Source organism: Pseudochaenichthys georgianus, chromosome 9, assembly GCF_902827115.2.
Source record: "Pseudochaenichthys georgianus chromosome 9, fPseGeo1.2, whole genome shotgun sequence".
NCBI lineage: Eukaryota > Metazoa > Chordata > Actinopteri > Perciformes > Channichthyidae > Pseudochaenichthys > Pseudochaenichthys georgianus.
In genome coordinates this window covers 48,659,132-48,684,462 of record NC_047511.1, presented here as the reverse complement: position 1 = coordinate 48,684,462, position 25,331 = coordinate 48,659,132, and the positions used below count along the sequence as shown (strand labels likewise).

Genomic DNA, 25,331 nt, shown 5'->3' with positions numbered 1-25,331 from the left:
AATGGATTAGAAGCGTCTGATTTAGTTTTGATGTTAAAGTCTGCTTCAGTTTCTGTTACTCATACAATAGAAATTCTACAGCCATGCTAGTGCTTGAGCTAAGCTAAATGCTAACAATAACAGCGCTAACATGCTAATGTGTATCAGTGTTCACAATCTTACTATGATGCTAGCATCCTCAAATTTGCTATAAAGCGCTAAACACAAGAACATATTCGGCTAATGGATATGTCTCTTTCTGAAGGTGTTTGGTCACGATGTAGTGGATTAAAAAAATAAAATGTATCCTGAGGGGACCATGAATGTATAAACAAAATTACATGGCAAACTATCATATTGGGTGTCAAGATATTTCACTTGAAAGTGTCTAGAGATTACCTAACGTTGGACATTAGCCACCTTTAGCTTAGCGGTGGTGATGTGAAGTCACGTGTTGTAGTTCCTTTATAGCCCAACATTAGCCACCTTTAGCTTAGCGGTGGTGACGTGAAGTCATGTGACCGTGCTGTAGTTCCTTTATAGCCCAACATTAGCCTCCTTTAGCTTAGCGGTGGTGACGTGAAGTCATGTGACCGTGCTGTAGTTCTTTTATAGCCCAACATTAGCCGCCTTTAGCTTAGCGGTGGTGACGTGAAGTCATGTGACCGTGCTGTAGTTCCTTTATAGCCCAACATTAGCCGCCTTTAGCTTAGCGGTGGTGACGTGAAGTCATGTGACCGTGCTTTAGTTCCTTTATAGCCCAACATTAGCCACCTTTAGCTTAGCGGTGGTGACGTGAAGTCATGTGACCGTGCTTTAGTTCCTTTATAGCCCAACATTAGCCACCTTTAGCTTAGCGGTGGTGACGTGAAGTCATGTGACCGTGCTTTAGTTCCTTTATAGCCCAACATTAGCCACCTTTAGCTTAGCGGTGGTGACGTGAAGTCATGTGACCGTGCTTTAGTTCCTTTATAGCCCAACATTAGCTGGCTTTATCCTAGCGGTGGTGACGTGAAGTCATGTACGTCTTACCTGAACGACTCCAACAGAGTGACCTGAGCAAAGAGTCCCGATGTAAGCCAGTCCCACCGTGGATCCTTCAAAGTCAATGCCACTGCAACACAAGACATTTCAAAATAAGAAACACTTATAAATGAATTAGGACAAAAATCATTAGTACGCTGTTTAGAGAATCATGCACATGCATCCATTAAGTATTTATATATTAAATATCAGATATTCATAGAAATGGAAAAAAAAAATGTTCAGGAAACATGGCCGACACCAGCCGTTCTGTGCCTCTCATTTGGGGAATTATTGGACTTAATTGTAACACCTACAGTTACTACAATATTTTTTCCGTTGAAGCAATTCTTTGCAATTTGTGGGGCCTAAACATGCTCCAAAATGCCATATTTTTCAGTAAACTTGTCAGGAATTTTGAAACATTTGATAGTTTAAGGGTATCTTTCTCGAGGTGTGGGTAAAAGGGCTCTATAACGCTTCCTATAAAGCTTCTTAAATTCAGCCCCTTGCTCAGGTATGACCTACAAGTCTGACATTTGATAGCTATATGCACCATGGTGCGACGCACAAAAAAGCCTCTTTGCGCCATATCGTAACCCGAACAGGAAGTTGGCCATTTTTATTTACATGTGCAGTTTTGGGTTATGTTTTGCACTTTACTGGTGTCATATTTCAACAAACAGTGCCATCTTGAAACCATGGGGATCTAAAGTTATTTAAAATGTCAGTATCCATTGAACGCACTTGCTTTGGGGTGGAGGCGAAAAGTGCCTTTCGCTGTTAAACAGGAAGTTTTGGAAAGTCCCAAAGTCTTACGATACTTCAGAAATAATGAAATAATATACTGCAATTGACACAATGGTGCAAGTTAAATGGAGGACCAAGCAGGAGTAAGTAAACTAAATACATGTTAATTTGAAAAAGATAAAAAGGAATGTATACTTAGATACTGTACAGTAGAATAAAATAATGCATATTGCATTAAATATGGACAGTAAACATGTAATTACTGCCACTTGACAGAGTTCAGGATTTAAACTGGCATTATAGTGGTTTAATGAGACATTATAACTGAGCATTTAAGTAATATTTTAAAGCCTCTGCTGCAAAATGTTTTGATCTTTGGAGAGAGAAGATTCTTCTCTTCTTTAACAGAGTTTTTTTTAATCAACTTTGGCAGCTATTAGTAACCTGCATGGACATGTTTGTTCAGCTTAGCAAGGTTATCTCACTGGCCTCCTTCTCATGAATCCAGTGTTAAGGGCTATTGTTTCAGAGATGTTATTATAGGAAAGAGTGTGTGTGTGTGTGTGTGTGTGTGTGTGTGTGTGTGTGTGTGTGTGTGTGTGTGTGTGTGTGTGTGTGTGTGTGTGTGTGTGTGTGTGTGTGTGTGTGTGTGTGTGTGTGTGTGTGTGTGTCCGTCCACTGCATTTCACTGCAACAACCTTTTTGCACCAATGTGATTAGACTTGTGAAATAAAACATGTCTGGAAGGCAGTTGAGAAACCTGAGGTAGGTAAGGCTTCATTTATTGCCTCAATGAAGCCGCACCCAAAGCCAACTCTTTGCCAAGTTACCAACAGCAAGTGGCCCTAAAGCAGGAGGTATTGTGTAAGCTGCTTGGTATATTATGACATTTTAATGAATGGTTATTTAATTTTGTTCTGACTTATAAAAGACACAAACCAAGTTGTTGTACTTCTTACTGGCTTTAGTTTCTATTACTCATAGGTCTTTTGGTTGTTCTTTTCTGTTTGCTTGTAGCTTCTTTGAGCACTGCGAAAATGACTATGTCCTTCTCCCTGCGTGTGCCTCTCCACCTCTGTTTCCTACTTCTTACTTGCTACCCTTTCCCCTCTCTGACCTCTCGAGGTTCTAGAGGGTAACAGGTTGCAGAGAAGGCCTAGCCCGGCCCGGGAGTGTGGAAGGTAGCCACAGACCTACTCCTTACCTCTAACCAATGCAGGTTCCAGTGGGGACCTCTCTCCCTGTGTGCCTCTCCACTTCTGTTTCCTACTTCTTACTCGCTACCCTTTTCCCTCAACCTATCCTAAGGGAGTACATGTATGTAGACACGTTAGTTTAGCTGCTATAGGCATGGACTGTTGGGGGGGGCACCTCACTCCGTCTTTCTGGCTGTTTGTCTGTGTACTCTCATGTTCCGATTAACCCAGCTTCCCCCAAAGCTCTTTTTTGTGTCCATATCTACGCCGGGATCCTGAGGGAGGCTAATCCTGTTGCTGTGGTCGTGTGTTCTGGATCCTCTATCCTGAGCTCTGGATCTGAGTCCTGGACTTCGAGTCGTGTCTGAACCTGTCTCTGCGGTCCTGCCTGACTCATCATACTACTTCCCTGATGGCTCCCACAGGATTGTTGACATTCTTGTGGATTCATCTTCTTATTACAGACACATGCATTTCCTAACATTTGGTCTACCTATGTTGCAAATGTATTATCTCTTCGATTTCCACACGGCATCTATTGCACGTCTGTCCGTCCTGGGAGAGGGATCCCTCCTCTGCTGCTCTCCCTGAGGTTTCTCCCATGTTCCCTTTAAACTGTGGGTTTTCTCCGGAAGTGTTTCCTTGTACGATGTGAGGGTCTAAGGACAGAGGTTCTAAGGACAGAGGGTCTAAGGACAGAGGGCCTAAGGACAGAGGGCCTAAGGACAGAGGGTCTGAGGACAGAGGGTCTAAGGACAGAGGGTGTCGTATTGTCATACTGATATTCTGTACAAACTGTGAAGTCCACTGAGACAAATGTAACATTAGTGATATTGGGCTATAAATAAACATTGATTGATTGATTGATTGATTGATTGATTGATTGATTGATTGATTGATTGATTGATTGACTATGTAATGTCTTAGGCCATGCTAGTGACTCTGTGCTTGAGCTACGCTAAATGCTAACAATAGCAATGCTAACATGCAAATGTTTAGCAGGCTTTGTTCCCAATATTACCAACATGCTAGCATGCTAAAATGTTCTTTTCAGCACTATTTGGAAATAATATAGTTGTACCATCTTATTAAGAGGCACAAATATATCTGTTGTTGTACTTGTTGATTGCTTTAGCTGTTGTTACTCATAGAATAACAAGTCTAAAGCCATGCTAATGTCTCTGTGCTTGATCTGTGCTAAATGCTAACAATAACAACACTGACATTTGCTATACCGTATAGCGCTAAGCACAATGTTCAGCTAATTTAAATGTCTCACTTCTTGGCTGCATTAGTTTCTGTTACTCATTGAATAAAATGTCTACAGTCATAATGCTGTGCTTGATCTGAGCTATATGCTACAATGCTAAAATGCTAATGTTTACCGGGCCGTGCTCACCATCTTACCAACATGCTAGCATGCAAACATACATGTTCAGCTATTGGAAATGTCTGTATGTGCAGGCAATAGCTGATAATGTAGTCGTACACATGGATATGTCTTATATTAATGGTATTTGTTCATAAAGCATTTACTTATTATTGTTCTATTTATTTAAGTATGTATCTTTATTTTATATTTTTATAAATACTGGATTAATTCTAATACTAATACTATTACTTGGTAATGTATATGTACTTTTTTGTCCTTGGGCTTGGAGTAAAGTATGCATTTTTTGATAAAAACTCTCAAGTCAAAGAGGTCTCTGGTTATTATGGTTATTATCGAGTGTTTGTATACATGTCTTTGATTGTGTATAAACCGTATAAACATATTAGATCTTTATATATATTTGTATTTGGGATTGTGGGAAACGGTATTACGATCTCTCTGTACACACAAACTGAAAGATTGACAGTACAATTGACTTTGACTTTCTGCGACCTGGTCTGACCTGATGAGATGTGCGTTGTCGTGCTTTTTCCTTTTGGCCAGGTCAGAGTCCCTCCAGACCATGAAGGCGTTCAGGTTGGCTCCGGCCGGGGGGGTCACAGAGATCAGGTCTTTGATGGACCAGATCTCCAGACCCACCAGAGCAACGAAGGTCTTCAGGGGCTTGTACGCCTGAAAACAAGCACGACAGGTGAATAGGGAAAAACATTTAACTTACACATCTTCCGGCGCAGACTGAAAACTCATCTCCTTCGACTCCACTTCGAGCGATAGAACTATTAACAAAGCACTTATATACTAATAAAGGACTGGCTTACCTAAAGCCAGTTGAGTAGCACTTGAAATGTTTGGCTCTATGAAACCTGATGTACTTTATGATTCTGTTTTCTTCAAGTTTGTATCTTGTTGGTCGAACGCACTTATTGTAAGTCGCTTTGGATAACAGCGTCAGCTAAATGTGATGTAATGTAACAGATATCACCATGAAACGTCCCCTGTTCATCACTGACTTTAAGACAATACTTTTTTGTATTACAATTAAGCATAATCTTATTAACTATGTGTAACATTTGCATATTTACTAGAACTAAATTTGCTCATATAAGCATTTTAATTGTATTGCATTTTCTTTGTGCGGATTTTTACTTAAAGGTGGGGTAGGTAAGTTTGAGAAACCGGCTCGAGATAAACTTGTTGTTATATTCCATGGAATGCTCTTAACATCCCGATAGCAATGAATATATTAAATGCTTTGACAAAAAATCCATAAAAAATGTCCTCTGTGGAAGCCGTGGCGCTGTAAAAAGCTCGACCAATCATCTGAGCCTAAAGTAGCTGGATGGCCTACCTGCCTGTCAGCCTTCCATCTGTGCACAAACTGAAATCGTGCCCTCATTGGTCATGTGCGCGTTCGTGTGTGTTGGAGGAGGGGCTCTGTGAGGAAGTGGCAGATTTGCGCACTCAAGCTGGTTTCTCCAAAATTACCTATGCCACCTTTAACTTCTTATGTTCATATACATAAGTCAGTCAGACGTGTTTCTTAATATGTTTATTAGAAGCAGCATATAGTTTGAGTTTGGCGTCTCGGCTCGGGCCTCATCATTCCACAGATTTACAAAGAACATTGAGTGATGATTAGATAACTACCCTCCGAGCCTACAGGTGGAAGCTGGGGTGGTGGTGGGGCAGGCGAGCAGCAGCGACGTGAAACATAGCAGCAGCAACATGAATGCAGCAATAGCAAGTGCACGCAGCAGTGGCAGCTGCAGGCAGAGGCAGGAAGACCAGGGTTGCTTCCGATAGTCCAAAGATCAGCTCCTAAGTTCTAACCCTATCTCCTATTCCTTGACCTCTGAGTGAAAGGTCACGGGGTTAAGGGATAGTGGATAGGAGAATTCAAAAGGACTTAGGAGAAGAGACTGCTGTACTTTAGAGAATCGACTGCACTTTCACTATCCGACGTGTTTATGATGCGCCAGCGGACGTTCTGAATGTGCGTCTGCTGCTGTGGGGGAACTATGGAAACTACAGTTTTCTATACAGCGGACGACAACATGGATGTTCAATAAGAACGAGGGACTACTGTGAACTCATCTAGAGACTCTGCACCGTGCTCTGATGCTGCTGCTTTGCTTTATGAACGTGGACAACAGAGAAACAGATTCTTCATGACCAAAGTTGGAACTGAAATAAAAAAGGAAAGTGAAACTTCTGCTCGTCTCCCTCTCCCTCCGGCCACATTAATACCAACGATCCAATACGTATGATTGATGAAAAGATAAATCAATACAGATGTATTTATTATAAACGTTAGTCCTTAACATCTATCACTGTGTATATCACCATTCAAACATCTTTTAAAAGTTGAACAAACCCCACACAGCTCAGTAAAGACTGAAATGTTGACTTTATTTGATAATTTCAGTGAAAACTAACGTTCATATTTCTCTCTTTGATTATAATACTGATGAACGTTCAAAACAAAGCACTTTGGCAACTTACCACATACGTTTTAAAATGCTTAATAAGCATCCTAACTTTCATGATATAATTTCTCCGTCATAATCATTTGTGTCCGTGAACGGCCGACTGTTGTGTGACGGCAAATGCTGCGGCTGCAATGCATTGTGGGGCAGCATTTTCTCCTCTCCTTTCGGTTAGGGAGGTCCAGTGGTTCCTAAGCTAAAGGAGGTGATAAAGGAAGTTTGAAACCTCCTTTCCTTTCACCTAGAGAATTGGAACGGCACTTAACATGGCTGCCACTGAGGGACTTCCGGGTCATTTCACTCGGTTAGGAAGGTTCCTAAGCTATGGACTATTGGAACGCAGCCCTGGCAGCTTAAATAGAGCGGCATGTAGGAGAATGTGTTTGGTTGGTTGTAAGAGGGACGAGGCGCGTCACGTGTATGATGGGTGCTCGAGTTGACTGCCTGAACTAGCTCGCAGGCTTCGCCCCATTTGTATTATTTTCTATTTACACATATTTTCATTTTAAGTAATTTGTTGTAACGGTTTTGTCCCCTGGAATAAAAATAAATCTGTTTATGTGTCATTTCATACATTTTCCCAGCAATAGCAGAAAGCGTTGACTCACCAAGTTAACAAAGTTGACGATTTCAAAAGTCCTCTCCCTAATCTTCTGCAGATCCCGGTTTCTCTTCAGGAACTGAAACATAATGTCGTCATGTTGGAAAGAATAATCACTTCCTGTTCTTCAGAAATATAAAAGTCCCATTGACCAAAATAACCACATACGTGACGCTAAACAGATCAAAAAAGTCCCAAAGTGTTAGCATGATGTGTCTGCTCTGCCATCATTACAAATACAAGTTTAGTCATTCACAAAAAAGTGTTGCTAGTACTTCCTGTTTTTTCACGGTAAAATTCCATGTGTATTACTTACTGCGCGATTATCAATAACGATGACAAGCTCGAGGTATTTCTGCTGATGGAGGATAGATAAACCCTGAAAGACAAAAGAAAAAAGACGATACAAAAATATTGAAATGGTAATATCCAATTTATTAAATGTGGAGCACATTTGTCAAAATATCTTAAAGGGGCCTATGGTATCAGTAGGTAGTGTCTCTACTTTAAAGAGTCCTCTCCTGCTGATGTTCAGGTGTATATCAGTATGTAGTGTCTCTACTTTAAAGAGTCATCACCTGCTGATGTTCAGGTGTATATCAGTATGTAGTGTCTCTCCTTTAAAGAGTCCTCTCCTGCTGATGTTCAGGTGTATATCAGTATGCAGTGTCTCTACTTTAAAGAGTCCTCTCCTGCTGATGTTCAGGTGTATATCAGTATGTAGTGTCTCTACTTTAAAGAGTCCTCTCCTGCTGATGTTCAGGTGTATATCAGTATGTAGTGTCTCTTCTTTAAAGAGTCCTCTCCTGCTGATGTTCAGGTGTATATCAGTATGTAGTGTCTCTTCTTTAAAGAGTCCTCTCCTGCTGATGTTCAGGTGTATATCAGTATGTAGTGTCTCTACTTTAAAGAGTCCTCTCCCACTGATGTGCAGGTGTATATCAGTATGTAGTGTCTCTACTTTAAAGAGTCCTCTCCTGCTGATGTTCAGGTGTATATCAGTATGTAGTGTCTCTTCTTTAAAGAGTCCTCTCCTGCTGATGTTCAGGTGTATATCAGTATGTAGTGTCTCTTCTTTAAAGAGTCCTCTCCTGCTGATGTTCAGGTGTATATCAGTATGTAGTGTCTCTCCTTTAAAGAGTCCTCTCCCACTGATGTGCAGGTGTATATCAGTATGTAGTGTCTCTACTTTAAAGAGTCCTCTCCTGCTGATGTTCTGGTGTATATCAGTATGTAGTGTCTCTACTTTAAAGAGTCTTCTCCTGCTGATGTTCAGGTGTATATCAGTATGTAGTGTCTCTACTTTAAAGAGTCCTCTCCTGCTGATGTTCAGGTGTATATCAGTATGTAGTGTCTCTACTTTAAAGAGTGCTCTCCTGCTGATGTTCAGGTGTATATCAGTATGTAGTGTCTCTACTTTAAAGAGTCCTCTCCTGCTGATGTTCAGGTGTATATCGGTATGCAGTGTCTCTACTTTAAAGAGTCCTCTCCTGCTGATGTTCAGGTGTATATCAGTGTGTAGTGTCTCTACTTTAAAGAGTCCTCACCTGCCGATGTTCAGGTGTATATCAGTATGTAGTGTCTCTACTTTAAAGAGTCCTCACCTGCTGATGTTCAGGTGTATATCAGTATGTAGTGTCTCTAATTTAAAGAGTTCTCTCCTGCTGATGTTCAGGTGTATATCAGTATGTAGTGTCTCTACTTTAAAGAGTCCTCTCCTGCTGATGTTCAGGTGTATATCAGTATGTAGTGTCTCTACTTTAAAGAGTCCTCTCCTGATGATGTTCAGGTGTATATCAGTATGTAGTGTCTCTACTTTAAAGAGTCCTCTCCTGCTGATGTTCAGGTGTATGTCAGTATGTAGTGACTCTACTATGTTTGTGTAAAATGCTATAAGTTGTTATTTTGACCTAGAACAAAAATATCTATAAATATTTGGTTTTATTGTAATAATAATAAGTTTTAAAACTGTCATATGTTTCCAGCACATGATATGAAAGTCTAGATGCAGTATGTTTCCTTCAGATTGATTGATTGTTACCGCAGATCTGGAGCGGCTGCGGCTGGTTGGCGGTTCAAAGTCGTCGCTCCAGGTGGTGTTGGTGACCCCACACACTGCCGGGGGGGACTTCCTGTCGTCAAAGGTCGTCACGGCGTGATCCCCTTCATCGCCACCGGACAGCGGCTCGATCAGATACCTCTGCTCAGACGTCCGGAAGTAACCCCTGAAACACCAGGAAACATGTTCGATGTCAGGAAAGCTACCATGCATTGAAGATAAAGACTTAAAGGAAGATATTGAGTAAGAACATGTTTTTATGAACCACACAGCTTCCCGTCTTCCAAGACCCGACCGGACAAACAGACGTGGTGCAGGCACGAGGCATACGACCAATAGACATACATTGCTTTTAAAATCCTTCTGTGTGACACGCAATAAATGCAAAAATCGTGTTGGTGAACACGAATCAATAGATTTAATTAATTCCGTGACTATAATGAAATGCCGTGAGACTGGGTTGTACAGTGGTGCAGGAATGAGTCCTAAAACCTCAGAATGAGTCAGCGTTTTAGCACTTCCTGTCCCCTGGTCTGGAGGTCAATGTTTTTTTTTAATGTGATTTTGGTTGTTAGCCTCAAATAAAGAATATAGAAAATAATCTCTGGTTCAAACCAACGTTTATGATTCTTACACGTTTAGTTAAGCAGGATAATCTCCACATATTAACACCACTTTATGATTTCTGAAGAAAAAAGCTAATGTTGGGCTATAAAGGAACTACAGCACGGTCACATGACTTCACGTCATCACCGCTAAGCTAAAGGTGGCTAATGTTGGGCTATAAAGGAACTACAGCACGGTCACATGACTTCACGTCACCACCGCTAAGCTAAAGGAGGCTAATGTTGGGCTATAAAGGAACTACAGCACGGTCACATGACTTCACGTCTAATGTCTAATGTCTTTATTAGGATCCCCATTAGCACTAGCATGAGCATTGGCTATTCTTCCTGGGGTCCTCACACACTCAAAACATACATAAACATACAACAAAATTAAAACAAAACAAAACAGCTCATAATTTCATGCTATTTACAGTGAAATGAAGTGAAACTAAAATGGTCATTCAATTATCGCCATCCTAAGGCCAAACAAAAGTAAATACAAATAAGTGTACATAATAATATATGCATACATAGCCACAGGCACAGTTCAAATTTACTTTGTAATACTTAAATATTTTTTAGCAACCATTTGAAATGTACTTGAGAATTTTCCTGAATGATGTGAACCGGTAAAGAGTTCCAGCTGATCATGGCTCTGTACATGACTGTTTTCTGTCCCATATTTGATTTAGATTTAGGTAATACAAACCTTCCTTCTATTGTATGTCGTGTTTGATAGTTATGTTGTGCATATTGCGCTATAAACCTTTGTGATAATATATCTGGTGAGTGAGTCACTGTAATATTTCTGACAAAATTCAATAAAATATAAGTTGACCTCTGTCTGACAGTTAACCATTTCAGTGTCTCCAGCATTTCAGTGACTCTGGTTCTGTAGGAGCACTGCAGTGCACATCGTGCTGCCTTATTTTGTGCTACTTGTAGTTTGTTTAAATCTTTTTCAGCAGCACTAGACCATATAACCAAACAATAATCAAGCTGCGACAGAACCAAAGCATCCAAAACTTGTCTACTGACATCCATAGGCAAATATTTTACAATTCTTTTTACAAGTGACACACCCCTTCCCATTTTACATACAACATTATCAATTTGTTTAGACCAAGATAATTTATGATCCAGGGTTATACCTAGCAATTTTGTCTCCTTGACCTGTTCAATTTCAATATGGTTTAAATGTAGTTGCAATTTTGGTTCACCTTTTAACTGATGATTTGATCCTATTAATAACGATTTTGTTTTTCCCGCATTAAGTACCAACTTATTATTTATGACCCACTCTGATATCAGTAGTAGATCTTTATTCATAACATTTGTCAACTCTCTTGTAGTTGATGCTGCATAATATATTGTTGAGTCATCTGCATACATTACAATTTTAGCTTTTTCTAACACTAATGGTAGGTCATTTGTAAAAATAGAAAATAAAAGTGGTCCCAAACAACTACCCTGAGGTACTCCACAGGTGACTTTTTTCATCTTTGAGAGACTTCCATTAAAAAAAACAGTTTGACTTCGATTTGTCAGGTAACTTTCTAACCACTTCAGCGTTTCCAAATGAAAACCATATTGTTCCAGCTTGTGTAACAACAAAGAATGGTCAATGACATCAAAAGCAGAACTAAAATCGAGTAGTACTGCACCCACTAACTTCCTATTATCTAGTTCGCCCTTCCAGTCATCTGTCATTTGTGTTAAAGCGGTGCATGTGGAATGGCCAGGTCTATAAGCATGTTGATACACAGTATTAAGTTTGTTACCTTCAAAGTATTTTTGTATTTGATTGAAAATTATTCTCTCCATTATCTTTGCTAATGCTGGTAATAAACTTATTGGACGGCTATTTGTACCAGAAAATGGTCCAGCTGGATTTTTCTTTTTCAGCAGCACTAGACCATATAACCAAACAATAATCAAGCTGCGACAGAACCAAAGCATCCAAAACTTGTCTACTGACATCCATAGGCAAATATTTTACAATTCTTTTTACAAGTGACACACCCCTTCCCATTTTACATACAACATTATCAATTTGTTTAGACCAAGATAATTTATGATCCAGGGTTATACCTAGCAATTTTGTCTCCTTGACCTGTTCAATTTCAATATGGTTTAAATGTAGTTGCAATTTTGGTTCACCTTTTAACTGATGATTTGATCCTATTAATAACGATTTTGTTTTTCCCGCATTAAGTACCAACTTATTATTTATGACCCACTCTGATATCAGTAGTAGATCTTTATTCATAACATTTGTCAACTCTCTTGTAGTTGATGCTGCATAATATATTGTTGAGTCATCTGCATACATTACAATTTTAGCTTTTTCTAACACTAATGGTAGGTCATTTGTAAAAATAGAAAATAAAAGTGGTCCCAAACAACTACCCTGAGGTACTCCACAGGTGACTTTTTTCATCTTTGAGAGACTTCCATTAAAAAAAACAGTTTGACTTCGATTTGTCAGGTAACTTTCTAACCACTTCAGCGTTTCCAAATGAAAACCATATTGTTCCAGCTTGTGTAACAACAAAGAATGGTCAATGACATCAAAAGCAGAACTAAAATCGAGTAGTACTGCACCCACTAACTTCCTATTATCTAGTTCGCCCTTCCAGTCATCTGTCATTTGTGTTAAAGCGGTGCATGTGGAATGGCCAGGTCTATAAGCATGTTGATACACAGTATTAAGTTTGTTACCTTCAAAGTATTTTTGTATTTGATTGAAAATTATTCTCTCCATTATCTTTGCTAATGCTGGTAATAAACTTATTGGACGGCTATTTGTACCAGAAAATGGTCCAGCTGGATTTTTTGCAAGTGGAATAATTTTTGCTATTTTCCATGCCTGTGGGCAAATACATTTATCAATACTCAAATTTATAATATGACAGATGGGCTCTGCAACAAAATTAGCAACATATCTAAGAAATGTACCAACTAAATTATCCACTCCTGGTGGTTTATCATTACATTTACCTAGTAGACATTCAACATCTGTAATTGTCACTTTTTCTATTTTAAATGTACACTTCTTATTTTTCATAATTAAATCCTGTATTAGAAATGTGGAGTTACTATTTATAGTTTGATTCATATTTATCCTCAAATGTTTTACTTTATCAAGAAAATAATCATTCAGATGATTAGCAATTTGTACTGGTTTCGTCAAAAATGTCCCATCCACCTCAAGATATGTTGAGGTGGATTTCGGCTTACGGCCCATCATGCCATTCACTAAGCTCCACAGTTTTTTCTTGTCATCCTTTATCTCTTTAATTTTATTTCCATAATACAACTGTTTTTTCTTTTTATTTAATGCTGTAACATAATTCCTTAACCTTCTATAAATGTGCCCGTCTGACTCATAACTTGATGAGAGAGCTACATTTTTTGCATCATCTCTTTGTTTCATTAGATCCCTTAATTCCTCATCTAACCAGGGTGCTCTAAAGTTCCTTACAGTCTGTTTTCTAAGTGGAGCATGTTTATCAATCACCTGCATGAATAACAAATTGAAGACATCAAGAGCATCATCTGGATCGACTTTCTCAAAAACATGTTTCCAACATATCATTTGAACATCCTGGATAAATGACTCTTCACTAAAATATTTCATTGATCTCCTCACAATGACTTTTGGTCCAGCTTTTGGCACCTTTGTCTTTCTCACGATAATTATTAAATTATGATCAGAACACCCTACTGGAATTGATATTGCCTGAGAACATACATGGCTAAAATTAGTAAATATATGATCAATACAAGTTGCACTTTTTGACCCATCTTTCTTGATGCATATCCTAGTAGGTTTAGTCACCATTTGTACCAAGTTACATGTATTAATTATTGTCTGCAGCTTGTTTTTAAGGGCACAGTGCAACATATTCCAGTCAATATTTAAATCTCCGATAAAATAAATCTCTCTGTCAAGATCACAAACTTTGTCTAACATTTCACATAATTTGTCTAAATAAATTAAGTTTGCATTTGGAGGTCTGTAACAACATCCTACCAACAAAGGTTTCAAGTGAGGTAAATTAATTTGCAACCAAAGTACTTCAATATCAGCAGACATCAAATCATATCTCACTTTAGCTGGTATTTGCTTTTGAATGTATACTGCCACCCCACCTCCATCTGCATTCCTGTCCTTTCTAAATATTCTATATCCATCAATATCCACAGCAGCGTCATTAAATGTGTCATCTAAGTGAGTTTCAGATATTGCTAACAAATGAATACCACATGATAATATTTCCTCTATCTCAGACACTTTATTTCTTAAACTACATATATTGATGTGAGCCAATTTAAACCCTTTACTTGGTAACTTATTCAACATTAAGATGGCAATTTAAATGTTATCTCTTTTTCACTTCCTATCAAAATGAGAGCTGAACTAAAACATACATGTACGTGTACATACACGTCAGCACCGCTAAGCTAAAGGAGGCTAATGTTGGGCTATAGACGAACTACAGCACGGTCACATGACTTCACGTCACCACCGCTAAGCTAAAGGAGGCTAATGTTGGGCTATAAAGGAACTACAGCACGGTCACATGACTTCACGTCACCACCGCTAAGCTAAAGGAGGCTAATGTTGGGGTATAAAGGAACTACAGCACGGTCACATGACTTCACGTTACCACCGCTAAGCTAAAGGAGGCTAATGTTGTGCTATAAAGGAACTACAGCACGGTCACATGACTTCACGTCACCACCGCTAAGCTAAAGGAGGCTAATGTTGGGCTATAGACGAACTAAAGCACGGTCACATGACTTCACGTCACCACCGCTAAGCTGAAGGAGGCTAATGTTGGGCTATAAAGGAACTACAGCACGGTCACATGACTTCACGTTACCACCGCTAAGCTAAAGGAGGCTAATGTTGGGCTATAAAGGAACTACAGCACGGTCACATGACTTCACGTCACCACCGCTAAGCTAAAGGAGGCTAATGTTGGGCTATAAAGGAACTACAGCACGGTCACATGACTTCACGTCACCACCGCTAAGCTAAAGGAGGCTAATGTTGCGCTATAAAGGAACTACAGCACGGTCACATGACTTCACGTCACCACCGCTAAGCTAAAGGTGGCTAATGTTGGGCTTTATGACATTTAGTCGTCTCATTTAGACACTTGTTAGCAACTGCCGTTTTAAAATCAACCAGTGTGGTATTTACTGACGTATTTTATGTCGTAGAACAAAATGTTAAAATCTCTTCAGAGTCAGAAAACCACTGATTTCCAGGAAGTGATAAAATGCTAACTCGTGTCCGGGTTTTAGGACTCATTCCTGCTAAAAAGCCTGTTGTAGATATTGTAACTACGCAAGGAATAACACTTGAAGTGGTTACCTGTTACAAATACCTTGGTATCTGGCTTGATGATTGTCTCACTTGTAAACTTCATGTCAATAACCTGCTAAAAAAACTGAGGGTTAGGCTAGGCTTCTTCTACAGGAACAAGTCCTGTTTCTCGCTTGAGGCCAGGAAAATACTCTGTGACCTTTTTACCTGTGCTGGACTATGGGGATCTGATGTATATGAATGCACCTGCCCATTGCCTGGTCAAGTTAGATGCTGCGTATCACAGTGCTCTGAGATTTGTGACAAACTGTAAAGCATTAACCCATCACTGTACCCTGTATGCAAGGGCTGGTTTGCTTTCACTAACTGTACGGAGGCTCAGTCACTGGTACATTTTTATATACAAAGCCATGTTAGGGAAACTTCCATCTTATATCTGCTCCCTGATCTCACGGAGAGTTGTAAGTGGCTACTGCCTGAGATCGCATGCTGTGGTTTTATTAAATGTGCCAACTGCTAGGACTGCCTTAGGGAAGACAGCTTTTAGATGCTCAGCTCCTCTGTCTTGGAACAGTCTGCAAACGGGATGGAAGCTGAGCAATCTGGTGCCACTAAATGTTGTTAAAGCAAGGATAGATGCTATCCAATCGGAAACTGTTGGAACCTGTAAATGTTACTAGCTATGTAAACTGTAGTCGCTGTAGATAAATGATGTATTTTTGTTTTTCTGTTTATATGTATTCATGTGGAAACTATTGCAGCAGGTCAGCCTTGAAAAAGAGATCAATGATCTCAATGGCATAAACAAAGGTTTGAACTGGAATGAACTCCATATGCGAAACGTCTGAACACTCACTTGAGTCCATCACATGTGCTGATGCTGACAGATGATTGGCTGTCGTCCAAAATGCTCCCGTGGTAGTAGCAGTGATCCTGATGAGAAGACATTGACACGATGACTGGTTTTAGAATGAGACATTTATCTTTCCTCTTCTTATGTATGGGGAACTGAAAGTCGCTGACAAAGCAAACACTTACGATGTCAGTGGGAGTTGTGGTGACTCGAGCCCCGTCTTCTTGGTAAATAGTCTCCGTGTAGTCTTTGGGTAATAATTCACTGAGGAGGAAACGAGATAAAAATTAAACTGTGGTCAAGCTCGAGTTATCTCGTGTTAGGATCTGTGAAATCAAAAGAAATGCTATATTTGAAACTAAGCAGTGGAAAGTATAGTACCACTTGAGTTTTTTCCTTTCATGTCACTTTCTACTTATTCTCCACAATATTTTGGAGCGAGTTACAATGCAAACATGTTCAAATGTGACTTTAAAGGCAATTTATTTGACATTTCTCCAAGTTATTTTTAATTGCAATAGATAACATGATTCCAACTTCAGAAATATAAAGATTTATGTATTTCCTTTGAGGTTTTAGTTGTTTTGATCATTCATCGTCGTGAAATTGCCCTTTTTAGGCTCTGGATATATTTTGAATGGCATTATTCACTATTTTTTACAAAACAATCAATCAATTATCAGAGACAATAATGATAGTCTAAGGCAGGGGTGTCAAACTCATGGCCCGGGGGCCAAATCCGGCCCGCGACCTAATTTGACCTAAGAGCTTGCAAAGAATATAATATACAATACAATTGGTGTAATTGTTGAATATTTACTTTCAATTATTTGCCCTAGACTTCTGCTTTCAGACGGAGTTATTTAGGAAGATATTACCAGATGCAGGGACAACAATGTAATATAATACATTATTTAATATATATCATATATTTACATATGTATATTTATATAAATTACAACCGGCCCTTTGAGTGCAACCATAATGCTGACGTGGCCCGGGAAGAAATTGAGTTTGACCCCCCTGGTCTAAGGATATATCGACCAGTATAACAGCCACAGAGGACATATTTCTACATTGCCTACTATTTGAGGGAGGCTGTGGCTCAGTGGTCTGTGCGCTGAACTTTGAATCAGGGGAGCACAGGTTCAAACCCCACTGCTGTCAGCATGTCCTTGTGTGCCTGGGCAAGACACTTCACCCCAAATTGCTCCGTTGCCCACAGTATTGAATGTATGTTAGTCGCTTTGGATAAAAGCATCTAACATGTCATGTATTTATACTTATGATTGTAACTTACAGTTCATATGTTTACGTAAGAAACATAGTTGCAGACTAAATGTTGTATTCAGTGTGGAATTAGCACTAAAATAAGTATCTTATTATATAATTAAAGAACTGTGTACTTTCTCCACCTCTGAGAATACAACAGAACATATATTTTGCACATGGGTATTAAAGTAAGTGTCTTTCTGAGAATGCTGACATTTGATTCAATCTAAAGCAGTGTTTCTCAAAACGTTTTCATACCAAGGACCACTTAACCAATAAAAAAACACTCGCGGACCACCTAACTCCACAAATATCCAAAAACACATCGTTTTTTACAAATCGCCTGAAAATGGTACAAACAAGTGGCAACATGTGTGATGAAGGTGTTTATCTGGGCTATATCATGCAATCGAAAGTTAAAGTTAAGCTCGCTCCATTGCGGAGATATTCCCGCGAGAGTGCGGAAAACTTAAATGTATTTATTTATTTCAAATGTGAAATTTTACCAATATACTCACGGACCACTAGGGGGGGCTCACGGACCACCAGTGGTCCGCGGACCACACTTTGAGAAGCACTGATCTAAAGTAATAACCTTGCCTTCAGTCGAACAGGAAGCCAGAGACACAGAAACACAAATCGTGTGAATAATAAGAGGAGAAGTCAAACCAGGAACTCCTTGAGACAGACTTCCTTTAGACTTATCATGATTTTCTCAGGCTTTAAGATGAAGTCAAGCAGCTTTTGTAATACTTTATTCTGACAGCTCGTGCTCAACTAGCGTACATACAGTAACGACATTTACTAAGGTGGTTAGCTGAGAATTACATCACATCACATGTTATTATTAAAGAGTTGTATTCTATGTTATTATTGCACATGTAATTATCTTTATATAAGTATTTTAATTCTGATTATATTACACTACATGTCACTTGTTAGACGCTTTTATCCAAAGCGACTTCCATACTCAACATGTGGACGATCCCCACAGAAGCACTTTGGGGTGAAGTCTCTCAGCGACACAACGACATGCTGACTGCAGTGGGGTTTGAACCTGTGCTCGCCTGATCCAAACGCACTATGCCACTGCGCCACACACCTCCCCATATATTATACAGTACGGTGGCCTTAAAGGTCATAACACCAAAGCATTTAAAAAAAGAGATTGGTGTCCAAAATGAGTTTCTTCTTTTGCTTTTTTGTTTTGTGAAATATTTGAGTGTTTTTTTTAAATGTGTTTGAGTTTTTAGATAGTTTTCAGAATTGTTGAAATGTTTTAGTGTTTCTAAAATAATATGTTTTTGTACCTTCAGGGCCACCGTAGGATTACCTGAAATGTCGGCTTTAGTACCGTGATGTATTTGTCTTTTGAAACATGTGAAATAATAACTCACTTGTTTTTTTCTAGGTGCATCTCAATGTCTTTTCCTCCCACCGTCATCGCATACGTTATTCTCTCCGGCCGGAGAGGCTGCGAAGAATAAAGTCATATCATTATTTACACGTCATTCACGAAGCTTTCAAGTAGAGCGCAAACGAGTCTCTGTGAGGCGAAGATAAGACATACGGGAGAACGTACGTCTGTGTCTCTTTTTCTGACAGCGTGAAGTCGGACAGGTCGGACCACCTCGTAGTCCTTCACCTCCTCGAAGTCACGACCATGGCTGTCTGTGGGGATTCAAGACATTACTTTTAATTGACCGATCACAACAGAGCCGGCCAGCTAACCAATCAGAGCAGCCTGGGCTCTGGTTTCAGACAGAGGGTGAAAAGAGGTCAGGCAGCACAGAGAGTATGAGAGAAATACAGAGCTTTTTGAACATTAAAGCATGGAGACATGTAGAGACACTACAAACTGATATACACCTGAACATCAGCAGGAGAGGACTCTTTAAAGTAGAGACACTACATACTGATATACACCTGAACATCAGCAGGAGAGGACTCTTTAAAGTAGAGACACTACATACTGATATACACCTGAACATCAGCAGGAGAGGACTCTTTAAAGTAGAGACACTACATACTGATATACACGTGAACATCAGCAGGAGAGGACTCTTTAAAGTAGAGACTCTACATACTGATATACACCTGAACATCAGCAGGAGAGGACTCTTTAAAGTAGAGACACTACATACTGATATACACCTGAACATCAGCAGGAGAGGACTCTTTAAAGTAGTGACACTACATACTGATATACACCTGAACATCAGCAGGAGAGGACTCTTTAAAGTAGAGACACTACATACTGATATACACCTGAACATCAGCAGGAGAGAACTCTTTAAAGTAGAGACACTACATACTGATATACACCTGAACATCAGCAGGAGAGGACTCTTTAAAGTAGAGACACTACATACTGAAATACACCTGAACATCAGCAGGAGAGGACTCTTTAAAGTAGAGACACTACATACTGATATACATCTGAACATCAGCAGGAGAGGACTCTTTAAAGTAGAGACACTACATACTGATATACACCTGAACATCAGCAGGAGAGGACTCTTTAAAGTAGAGACACTACATACTGATATACACCTGAACATCAGCAGGAGAGGACTCTTTAAAGTAGAGACACTACATACTGATATACACCTGAACATCAGCAGGAGAGGACTCTTTAAAGTAGAGACACTACATACTGATATACACCTGAACATCAGCAGGAGAGGACTCTTTAAAGTAGAGACACTACATACTGATATACACCTGAACATCAGCAGGAGAGGACTCTTTAAAGTAGAGACACTACATACTGATATACACCTGAACATCAGCAGGAGAGGACTCTTTAAAGTAGAGACACTACATACTGGTTATGTACTGGTTGTTTCTGGTGTGTGACCAATCACAGGAAGTGAATCATTTGTGCCATTCGATTCGTTACAAATATGCATTTGATTTCAGTGGTTTTAACACCACCTCTGTCATATCAACTATCATTTCCAGATATGAATAAGAAGATTGATTCCATTAATGTTTGATGGAAGTCCGTATGTTATTACTTCCTGTCCCCTGGTCTGGGAGTCAATTGTTTTCTGAATGTGTTTTTGCTTGTTATTGTGAAATAAGGTCTGTGGTTATCACAAGCTGAAGAGATTTTACGACATAACATAAGTCAGTTAATACCCCACTGGTGGATTAAGAAACATTAGCCGCCTTTAGCTTAGCGGTGGTGAAGTGAAGTCACGTGACCGTGCTGTAGTTCCTTTATAGCGCAACATTAGCCGCCTTTAGCTTAGCGGTGGTGAAGTGAAGTCACGTGACCGTGCTGTAGTTCCTTTATAGCGCAACATTAGCCGCCTTTAGCTTAGCGGTGGTGACGTGAAGTCATGTGACCGTGCTGTAGTTCCTTTATAGCCCAACATTAGCCGCCTTTAGCTTAGCGGTGGTGACGTGAAGTCATGTGACCGCGCTGTAGTTCCTTTATAGCCCAACATTAGCCGCCTTTAGCTTAGCGGTGGTGACGTGAAGTCATGTGACCGTGCTGTAGTTCCTTTATAGCCCAACATTAGCCGCCTTTAGCTTAGCGGTGGTGACGTGAAGTCATGTGACCGTGCTGTAGTTCCTTTATAGCCCAACATTAGCCTCCTTTAGCTTAGCGGTGGTGACGTGAAGTCATGTGACCGTGCTGTAGTTCCTTTATAGCCCAACATTAGCCTCCTTTAGCTTAGCGGTGGTGACGTGAAGTCATGTGACCGTGCTGTAGTTCCTTTATAGCCCAACATTAGCCTCCTTTAGCTTAGCGGTGGTGACGTGAAGTCATGTGACCGCGCTGTAGTTCCTTTATAGCGCAACATTAGCTTTTTACTTCAAAAATCAGAGCGTATTGTTAATATGTGGAGATATCTCGTAAACAAGAGAACAATAGTTTGCCAAAGAGATCATTTTCTGCAATACTCCAACATCCAATGGAGACATCCCATTGAACCAGGGAGATGCTGCCTTCAGGGTCCAACACAGAAACACAACATCCTTCTTAAGCTGTATGCCCTGGTGTTTTTCTGCCTTTAGCTCCTACACTTGTGTAACCAACCTTCAAGGTAATTATGGGATATTCTGTTGACGCTGCTGACGAAACCATGGCTCATGATTACGAAAAGTGTGTACACATCAATACAGCTCTCTGTGATGGGAACCTGTTACCAGTGAAGGAGTTCTTTGATAACTTTATCAGCAGGAACACCGAAGGCTTTGTGAGCTTTAATATCTCACTAAACAAGTTAAACACACTCTTTATACCACAGCAGGCGGGGTTTCATTTTAAGGTCTTATATCTTCCTTTTGTATGCTGGGTTTGATTTTCGTTCACAAATATATTAGTTCACTTGTGTTTTCCCTCAGGAACAGTATTTAAAGGGGGCCTATTATGCTATTTATTTATCTTGTTACCCTCTGTCTGAAACCAGAGCCCAGTCTGCTCTGATTGGTTAGCTGGCCAACTCTGTTGTGATTGGTCAACCAGCTTAGAGATGCCCCGCCCCTCAGCCTATCACGTATAATGTGTTGGAGCGCTAGCCAATAGAAACGCAAGGTGTACATAGTGATGTCACTATGTTCAGGAAGTAAACAAAGGAGTCAATGGAGACATTTCAGGCAGGGGGGAGTGAGTGGAGGGAACACAGGGATTTTAGCCTTTGCAGACCATTTACATGCACTCAAACTATACCACACTACAGGAGAGGGAAAACCACAAAAAGTAATGTAACCCTAGTTTAGAGCAGCGGCTCCCAACCTTTTCCGACTCAGGGCCCACTTAAGAATCTAAACAAAAATGTGCGGCCCACATTCAACCATAAACAAGACGGAGGCTAAATAAAGTTCTCAGAGTACTTTTTATTTGAATTAGAAAAGGAGCTGGCTATCAGTAACAAACAGACATTAGTATTACACGGTTAAGTTGAATACTCGATTCTGATTGGTCAATTCAGAACATGTGACACGTTGTTAATCCAGTAGAACAGACCGCTGTCAAAGGCTGTGATGACCGTTGCTAAGGAGGATCCAGAAAGAAAAAGGAAAACAAATCTTAATATTTACTAAATGTTTCCACACAAATCATAATGTTTTGCAAATGATTTGGTGGCCCACTTGCAATGCCTTCACGGACCACTAAGGGGCCGCGGCCCACAGGTTGGGAACCACTGGTTTAGAGTAATATTCCACTGTAACTGTCAGATGACGTCAAACTGTCTATGTCTTAAAAAGACCGTGTGAAAATATCACGACGACGTGCTTCAGTTTTGTTGTTCCTGATTTTTGAAATGTTGAAATGTGCTTTCCTAATATGCTTGTTGACGTCCTCCAGCTCATCCGTTTACTAATCCCTGTTAGCAAACCAGCCGGAGACGAAATGACTAACTTCCCTGAGTCATGGTCACCTGTCGGCAGGTAGACCGGACTCTCTGTTATGATACCACGCTGTGTCACAATTAAGGCATTTCCTGTTGAGTTTATATTTGCTTATGAGGCGTTATTAGACACTGTGTTTACAGACAGAACAACGATATTATAAATTATAGGATTTAAAACCAGGTACTTTCAGAGGTAGATATACTATGATCTTTAACGTCAGTAGACAGGCTACATCAGCTACATGAGCTTCAAGTATGCAAAGTATTCATCAAGCACAATGTCTCTTTTTACAGTATGACGTTGAGTCTTTTCCATATGGTCAGTTTCAGACACTTGATATAATACTTGCATGTATTGTGTGAAATATGAGTACTGTGAGTGGTCAATACATGTAGTGGAGTAGAAGGATAACGTTGCATAAAATGTGAAGTTAAGTACAAGTACGTGTCAATTAAAGTACGGTAGTTGAGGAAGAAGTACTACATTCTGAATATCCACATATTACTGTCAACTGTGTTCTACTACTTGGCACATTTGAGCATTTCTAAATGTCGTCTAAAAGAAACCGTTATTATTATACTCGATGAGAGCAAGGCAATTGTATTTATATAGCACTTTTCTCCGCATGGCGATTCAACGTGCTTTACAGATTAAAAGCAAACCACATTTAAGAACCAATACAGCATAAATACATTATTAAAAAGGCATTTAAAAACAGGCATAATCAGCAAAGTGAATGAAATAAATAAAATACATAAACACAGCAGGTACAGAATACATGACTGAAAGGGCATTAAGTGTAATTAAACATGTTTTCAATATGTTTCCGTGGTCTTTAAGAGTCTCCACTCTCCAGTGTATCCCCTCCACACGGAACAACCCCGCAGCCTGCTTTTAAACCCTTTCTGTTTGGCTGCTGCCTTCTAATGGTCACATAGCTAAAACATCACACACTTCCCTTTCATTCTTGAACCTGTCTGTCTCAGCATGTTTTATCTTGCATTATCGGCTGTTTTTAAATGTCCTAATGCTTCTCTAGTTTTCTGTAAAGCTCCTTGAGTTGAGCCTTCTTCTTAAAAAGTACTTTCCTTTGCATTTAAGGTTTTGAAGAACACACACACACACACACACACACACACACACACACACACACACACACACACACACACACACACACACACACACACACACACACACACACACACACACACACACACACACACACACAGTTTAGTTATTAATCAGCTGTGCAGAGAGCAGGTAACAGGAGACTCACCTGAGGTCTGCAGAGAGGCGTTCAGGAGCAGGATCCCCAGCAGAGGAGTTAGCGTCGTCATGGTCCGAGTCTGAAGCAGAGAGGAGGAGGGTCTGATCTGTCTTTATCTGCAACCCACCTGCAGACCACACCTTCCTGTCACACACACACACACACACACACACACACACACACACACACACACACACACACACACACACACACACACACACACACACACACACACACACACACACACACACACACACACACACACACACACACACACACACACACACACACACACACACACACACACACACACTTCCTGCTTCACAGCATTCTTCACAGCATTCTCAGAGCTGCCTGCACACGCCCCAGAGAATGCAGGAAGCACAGCCTGCGGGCAGAGTCTGAAGCTCTGTCTGAGGGGGAGCTGAGATACGGACGGCACTGAGGTTTGATGATTTAGGTTCCTCAGAAGAAGCCGCGTGAAAGAGGAAATAGCTTTAAACTCGGAAATCCTTGTTTTTCGACTTAAACATGTTTGATTTCTCTGTAAAGTTGGGTTTTTAAATACAATTTGTTTAATTATTTAAAAATAATTGTATAACCATTTTTATTTATTTATTATTTTAATCATATATTAATAATTTGATTGTATATATTTGTATTTATAATATTAATAGTAAACATAATAATGAAATATTTATTTGTGTACAATATACACATTTTAATGTAACTTCTTCTTCTTGTGTTATATTATTTATTTTTAAATAATTACATGTTTATTGTTGTTGTATATTGTACAATATACACATTATATTATATTTATTTGATAAAATATATATTCTTTTTTTTAATGTTTATTTTATTGCATTTTCTTTTACTTTAAACCAAACCGTTGTCATGACTCATGAAAAATGAAATTAGCTAACAAATGTATTTATCTATTTAATTATATATATTGCTTTTGGGATAACATTTCTCAAGGTAAGAAGCATTTAAATTATATTTGTATTTGTCATTTATTCACGTAGGACTTGTGAAGCCGACAATTGAGTGGCCCGACCAAGCAAGGAGGCAGAGGCAGAACGTCCAAAAATATAACCCGGCGTGGGCATTTATTAAAAACATGGGCACAAAGT

General features: G+C 39.7%; 1 protein-coding gene across 2 annotated transcripts in view; it reads right to left on the bottom strand.

The window, feature by feature from the left end:
* The window catches only part of LOC117452478 (disintegrin and metalloproteinase domain-containing protein 28-like), a 43,093-nt gene extending 18,679 nt beyond the window's left edge, over positions 1-24,414 (bottom strand). Inside the window, exons 1-10 of one of the 2 annotated variants that reach the window (XM_034091146.2) lie at positions 24,205-24,414; positions 19,129-19,229; positions 18,956-19,032; positions 16,472-16,550; positions 16,290-16,366; positions 9,470-9,653; positions 7,745-7,807; positions 7,436-7,507; positions 4,844-5,013; positions 1,012-1,093 (exon numbers count right to left, since the gene is read on the bottom strand). In XM_034091146.2, coding sequence (XP_033947037.1) covers positions 1,012-1,093; positions 4,844-5,013; positions 7,436-7,507; positions 7,745-7,807; positions 9,470-9,653; positions 16,290-16,366; positions 16,472-16,550; positions 18,956-19,032; positions 19,129-19,229; positions 24,205-24,265 — 966 coding nt within the window. In that variant the 5' untranslated portion in view covers positions 24,266-24,414. The remainder of the gene's footprint in view (positions 1-1,011; positions 1,094-4,843; positions 5,014-7,435; positions 7,508-7,744; positions 7,808-9,469; positions 9,654-16,289; positions 16,367-16,471; positions 16,551-18,955; positions 19,033-19,128; positions 19,230-24,204) is intronic. The other variant, XM_034091147.2, reaches the window with a different exon arrangement.
* Between the last annotated feature and the right edge of the window lie 917 nt (positions 24,415-25,331).